Source organism: Prunus mume, linkage group LG1 (assembly GCF_029339155.1).
Source record: "Prunus mume cultivar Tortuosa linkage group LG1, ASM2933915v1, whole genome shotgun sequence".
NCBI lineage: Eukaryota > Viridiplantae > Streptophyta > Magnoliopsida > Rosales > Rosaceae > Prunus > Prunus mume.
Window position 1 is genome coordinate 25,863,523 of NC_142698.1, and position 7,079 is coordinate 25,870,601.

Here is a 7,079-nt window from a genome sequence, read left to right on the forward strand (position 1 = left end):
GTTCCTAATCCGAGCCACAAAAGAAATGGACTGATTCTGTCCTAATCAGACCCATTTAGCAAATTTCAATCCGGAACTAATATTTTGGTGGTTCTGAAATCTGAATGGTGTTGTCTAGTCTGAGAGCTTTATCTGGCTCACGCAAAATGTTGCGTCTGATAGGGCTAATAAAGCTAATAACAGTTCTCATAGTGATCTAGACTGATTTTGCTTAAAAAGTTGTAGCTTTTGGATTTTGATTGGAAAGCCTTTTGCCACTCTTTCTTCAAGGGGTATGTGAAATCAGGCTATGATAGGAGCCAGCAGCATGTGTATAATTTGCACAAAAACAGCTTGGAAGTGAAGGGTGTCTCAAAAACTCATATGCAATAAAATCTCAAATAACGAGTTCGTGTGAAATCCTTGGTATTTTTTCTTTTTTATTCAGTGGCTATAAAATCAACAATTCCATGAGCTTGGGCTTCTGTTGCTGACATAAAAACATTTCTTTCCATGTCTTCGAATACAACCCATAAGGGTTTGCCATCTCAAGATATTTATATTTTTTTCAATATGTGATATTAGAATCCAACTTATCTTATTCACCAAGTATGAAAGTCTGTGGATGTATAGCCTAATCTTTTCATTTTCATTTTCACTTTAAAAATAAAATAAAAATGGAAGCAGCATTAATATCCATTGTTTCAAATGAAATATACTTTCCACAACATGCCCTAATTAAGGTAGGAACTGCCATTGTTTGGGCGATTTGGCATCTGTCATGTCACATGGCATATGCTTGACAAACATTTGATTGAACATTGCTTGGTTTTTTTATTTTTATTTTTTACCCTAAAGAAGATTGGGATTATCAAAAAAGTTGCCTTTCTGACATACTACTTGTTAGCAAAAAATTTTTGCTCCACTACTCTTAATTGGTGATGAGTATTATCATAATGTTAATTGTTGTTGGAATGTGTTTAATTTTTTAGATTCGTGTGTGACAGATATATTAAATTACACTTATTTAATAATAATTAACGTAATGATAATGATTGTGAGATTTGTTGAATACGTATAATTTTTGAAATTCATGTGGCAGGTAAATTAAAAACACACTCATTCAACAATAATTAAAGTAGCGATAATGACCGTGAGATATAAGAGAACTTAAACACATGATGAAGATGTGAGAAAGTAATTGTCAGTGACATAATCTAACAAGATTTGTAATTCTAAAGAATCATCTCACTGGGATTGAGATCGCTGAGTTTATAAAGTAGCACTCCATCATGCACAAATTCTTTGAATTCCAACTTGGAAGAAAAAGAGAAATTCGAAGACCAAACTAACTACCATTTTGATCAACATCTAACAAAGGATCTTTACAAGATAATACAAGATGATGCATGAAGTAGCTCCATCACAGAAAACCATGCTGAATCACAGGGGGCGATGATGTGACATGATACTAACATGTCACTTGTACCAATTGAAATTCAGCTGAGTGGTTTCAATAAAGTGAAAACTAAATATGCAAAAACCCAAATGATTTGTGACAAAAGTAATGCAACATCTATGCTAACTTGCCACATGTTTTGTATACATATAGTATACCTACACATATATAATGGGTTGTATCATAACATGTGTATCTCAAAAGTAACTTAATATGATGCATATGATATTATGGTCCGTTAAGAAAACATGGGACCACTGAATTTACTTTTTCAGATTGAATGCATGGAAGCTAATCTTAAATTTATAAAGACCCGACTTAAAAATTTAAGTTCAGATGCAAATATGCATCTCTTAGCTAGATTGTATAATCAATCGGAGAAAAGAATGAGATCAAGAGATCATGCTAGTAAATTATTTTGATGAGACATCAAATCACGTATATCATGACTCTTAGTTTTAGAAAGATGATGACAATTTTAGTTCTTGTGTTTACGAGTTTGACATTAATATCGTAAGTGTTACTTGTATTTTTCCAAAATAGACGAGAGTACGAGTGTTCTTGTGCATATAATGTCTTGATGTTTAGGCTTCCATCATTTTCTTTCAAGTTACATTATATTAGAAGTGCTAAACTTGCATACCAGAGGTCTTAGAGGTTCGAATCCCCATGGCATTAGTTATGTGTGTGTGTGAGAAACTTCATTCTTTGTAGTTTATACTATCGCTTGTACTTAAAAAAAAAAAAAAACAAAGAAGAAGAAGAAGAAGTGCTCAAATCCTTGATCAATTGTCCAACTCCTCACTACTTGGCTGGCTAACACTTTTCAATACAAACTCTCTATACAAATCTCAAACATTTAACCCTAAATTTCAGAAAGCTATAAGGTTGCGAGTAAATATTATCAACCATAAGAGAGTATATATTATAGCAATCCCAACTAATGGGACGTAGCTGCACAAGTAAGACTCAAACTGAATATGCAGGTTGCAAGTAATTATTAACTAAAAATCTACTGAAAAAGCTATAAGGTTAATGGCCCATATTCCAGAACGTGTATCAGTGATACTGCACAAAACGCTCAAAAAGAAGGTGAAGAAGCAAAAATGTAAAAAGAAATGCAAAATTAAACACGGACCCATTTGGAAGAAGAAGAAGATCAGAAGGTGATAAAGAGGAATAAAGTGAAAAAGAAAAAAATAAAACGCAGGCCCATCTCTGCTTCAACAAACATAAACACTTAACACTGAAGACAGAGAAAGAGAGAGCAAAAAGCAGCGAATAGAAAAAACTAGCAATCAGAGAGAGAGAGAGAGAGCATATATTTCACGTTTATCAAAGTGTGGGTCAACAAAATGAACATCCATAACATAGAGGGTCTTGGATTTCCGAGCCATATGCTTTGCTTTTGAATAAGGCTTTGAAGCCTTTGATTGCTCTTCCAGCGGTTGTCGTACCTCTCAGTCTCTCAGGCTCATCACCAACAACAGCAACCATTCCTCTTTTATTTCTTTGCTTTCCCTTTTGCCTTCTTTGACGCCCATATGCAGAATGCATGCACATTTTCGACTCACAATAACTGTTTTTCACTGTCCACGTCCCATGACCAAACTCATCAAATATCAAATATCGAGAGAGAGAGAGTGTGTGTGTGTGTGTGTGTGTGTCTGCTTTAATTTTTTGCTTCTGGCATTCTGGTTTGATTGCTTTATTCGTCCATTGCTTGGCAGCCTTGGTTCTTGCAAAAGCAAATCCTTGATTCCTTCTCTTTTTCATAAGATGACCAGCCCTTTTTGGCTTACAATACTAATATGTAATTATTACATCGATCTCCGAAGAGATCAACAATACACACATATATCTTTCTATTCTAACGTGACAAAGTTTTATAATTTTTTTGACCCAATTTAAAAGGATGAGACACTAGCTAGGGGACCATGTTTGATTTTTAAAGTAGCAACAGTAAACACTATAAATAAAGTTTAAAAAAAGACGTATCTGCACTCAAAATCCTGTGTTCGATCACTTATAAGAAAAAAAGCAATGATATATTATAGAGTTCTTTTGACCTATATAGCTAGGGTTTTATCATATATAGCTCATGCATGATGCACCATTCTCTACCAAAAATCTAGAATACTTGTTGCTCACTTGGATATGGTTGAGATGCTCTTGCATGCATGGTTTTTAGTGGGATTTTTGGCGTTTTCTCACAATTTCCCTTCAAACTCGTCAACTTTCACTTTCACCCATGTAAAACAAATAAGTACTTCCACCGATCTTATCGTTCTTATTATTATTGAAAAATCATTATACATAGTACTGTTTTGTATGTATAATGATGATGCTCTCTCTGATCTCTTTCTCTCTCTTCCCATCTGTCTCTCTGACTTAAAATCTAAATGTAGTAAACATGTTTTCCTTTGGAGGTGAAAACTGAAAACACATTAACACCTCAGTGAATCTCATAAAAACATGAGACAAGAAGCTTTGTTGGAATTCAAATTTGGCCAAATTAAGAGGATGAGTTGGGGAAAATGGGGAAGTGGAGTCAGTGTCGACCATCTCTCGATCAAGTCTTGATGACACATCGATCTTTTCCTACATTAACTTGCGAGAGAGAGAGAGAGAGAGAGAGAGAGAGAGAGAGACACCATTGAAGAGGATGCTGGTGAAGGACTTAATAAAGGCAACTCTTTTCAGAGCAATGGTGGAATATGGATCAACTTCCTCAACAAAGTACTTTAAAAACAAAATGAGAGAGACAGAGAGAGACTTGAAATTAATGCACCACTGCAGGGACATAATAAATTAAGCTGCAGAATCTCTACATACATAAAGTCTAAACTTCAATCTCCTCTTGATTCATGTATATATATATATATATATATACACATACATATAATTTGAAAAACATACTCTTCTTTAATTAATTGATATGCAGCTTTTGTCAAGTGGTGTTCCATGAAGATTGTACGAACAAAAACACATACATGGAGCCACATGTTTCAGCCACAGATTTTCATAGAATATCACTTACTAATTTCAAGCCAAAGAACCCTATTGTTTTCATAGTAAATTAAACGATAGAAATGGTGCGGATTGAATTTTCTCATTGTGATGCATGCAATTGGTACTATTAATGCATGTGGCTGAAGAAGATATGAGAGATATATGATGAAATGAATTTTTTTCAAAAGGAGTACCATTGATGATCAGCTCATAGTGGCAGATACAAACCCATATGGTACATACACACACCATACATTAGTTAATACACGATACAAAGAAGCACAATAAGTACTCAAAACAAGAAAGAAAGAAAGAAAGCAAATAAAATACAAATCAGAAAGACAACCATTTCTTAGATATTGGATCCATATATCCACCTCTAATCATCAACAAGGATGACAAGGGCTCGTGCATCCATCTTAATTATACACTGGTTTAATTTCTGGCTTGGAAAACTTACAAGAGATGGCTTGTGGAAGAAGAGTTGAGGCCTGATAAATCTGTCCACGCATTCAAATTGCCACCCCAGAACTGATTATTGTTGTTTTCAGAAATATTAGTACCCAAAGAAGGTCTTGTCAAACTAAGCCCACGATTGTCTTCAACTTTCACTGGAGGGGGCAGGTGATCACCAGTATTATTAACCCTAGAATTATTAGCAGCCATAGGATCAGTTGGTGCTTGATGATGATGATCAACTCCTTGATCACCAGTTTGAAATTGGTATAAACCTGTTGAGGGTGATGAATCAAACCCAGAACCACCCAAGAATGGAATTTGCTGCAAATTCAAATTGCGCCACTGGTTATCTCCTCCTAATATTCCACCATTTAAATTGTTAATATTATTGCCTCCTATCTGATGAAATTGGAATCCCATATGATGGTGGTGATCAGTCTGTCCCTGCTGGATCTCATTGAAGTTTAATCCCATGTTCCCAGCTCCACCATAACGTCCAAGACTTTGGATTGTTGAGGCCAGAAATGGCAGGGATTGATGAGTTGGCGGTGGCAGTTGTGACAAATGAGTATCAATCATATGATGATCAGATGAGTTGGAACCTGTTTGAATATGATCGGTACTTGTGGCTGCTGGAGATTTGGACCTGCTGCTGCTGCTGCTGTTGCTTTTGCTTTTCTTGTTTCGGCGACATCCTCCTCCGACTGGAACATTCCTTAGGGCACCTCCTCGGGTCCAGTAACGCCGACATGTCTTGCAGAAGTGGCGAGGCTGAGAGAGGCTGTAGTTGTTGAAGTAGCAAAACTTGGTGTTGGTAGACTCACACCTCGGACACTTGAGGGCGGTTTCTGGTTGTGGAATCTTTGCCATACGGGCTCGATCGGACATCGAACTGGGTCTGATGGAGCCCGGGCCACCACCACCAGTACTCCCTTGGCCACCGACATGAGTGAGTGGCGGCAGAGGCAGCGGTGGAAGCTCGAGTGGGTTTTCATTTCCAGTAGTAGTACTTCCCAGTGGATGATGATTTGGTTGCTGCAAGATAATAAAAATCCAAAGTAACTATGAGTTAAGCATAAGGAACATATATTTCTGGTATATTCACAAAGAGATATATCACAAAGGAATAGGAATAAATATATCTTTTGAATTTGCTTTTTTTTTGTTCTTCCCTTTTCTGTTTTGGTGAAGATAGAAGGTGTTGATGGAAAAACTGGAGCTAGAGAAAACCTCACCTGGTGCCAATTGGGAGGATCTAAATAGACTGGAATAGATGAGAAAACCATGGTGTTTGATCTTTATTTCTTTTATAAAGTTTGATGGGTCTTTAGGAAATATGGTGGTGGAGAATCACACCAAGGGAATACCAGAGCCAAGAAAGAAAGGAAGAAAGAAAGAAAGAAAGAGAAAAGAGAAAGCAAAGAGAGGAGGAAAGCAAGGGGGAGGCTTTTGTATATTTTTGCTTTTATTCCCTCATTCTCATCTCTTTTTGTTTTATTATATATTTAGGGTTTTGAGTGGACGAAATTTCTTCGCATTTAAGCTTTCTTTTGAGATGCTGCGGACTCTGATTTAATTAGTGCTAAAAAAAGGCTACTTGCTGCCTGGCTCATGCAAGGAAGAGAGAGAATGAGAGAGAAAGAGAGAGATAGAGAACGTGGCACAGTAAAGCAAATTACAAATCACTATCTATTTGGCCCATGGTGGTGGGATCGCAACCCTCAAGTGAAGTCATCAAATTAATCCTGATTAGGAGTTGTACGGAATAATTAATATTAATTATGGCATTAATCTTTTTACCAAAATGACTAATTTTCCATGGTAACAACACCAGTTAGTTGTGTTGTGTATAACTAACTCACCGCCCTTAATCAATTGGTCAAGTGGTAATCTTTTTTTACTTTGTTAGAAGAGATCATCAGTTGAAGCGATAGCTTTTCAATTAGTACTCTTTTTATTTTATCATGCAGCACCATCAATGTAATTGAAAAACTGAGTGAGTGCACCTTTGAGAAAGTCTCCTAGGGAAACTCTAGTTTGCAAAATCTATAAACTAAAAAAAAAACACTTTTGTGTTTGGTTTGGGAATTGTGAGTGCTTCCAAGTAATCGTTTTCTTTGTTTGGTTGAAATAGATAAAATTATTTTTTCGGGTTTATAAACTCGTAGCG

At 36.1% G+C, this 7,079-nt stretch overlaps 1 protein-coding gene across 1 annotated transcript; it reads right to left on the bottom strand.

Moving 5' to 3' along the window:
- Nucleotides 1–4,664: 4,664 nt before the first annotated feature.
- On the bottom strand, nt 4,665–6,395 carry LOC103323191 (Dof-type zinc finger DNA-binding family protein). Its single transcript, XM_008225170.3, has 2 exons — nt 6,145–6,395; nt 4,665–5,944 (listed from the first exon to the last, which is right to left on the bottom strand). The coding sequence occupies exons 1-2, from the start codon at nt 6,193–6,195 to the stop codon at nt 4,907–4,909; spliced, it is 1,089 nt and encodes a 362-aa protein (XP_008223392.1). The 5' UTR covers nt 6,196–6,395; the 3' UTR covers nt 4,665–4,906.
- Between the last annotated feature and the right edge of the window lie 684 nt (nt 6,396–7,079).

Excerpts from the sequence above, each read along its gene's own strand:
- LOC103323191 (XM_008225170.3), bottom strand. The coding sequence starts at position 6,195 with ATGGTTTTCTCATCTATTCCAGTCTATTTAGATCCTCCCAATTGGCAC. Across the intron at positions 5,945-6,144 it reads ATCCTCCCAATTGGCACCAG|CAACCAAATCATCATCCACT; the intron begins GTGAGGTTTTCT and ends ATTATCTTGCAG.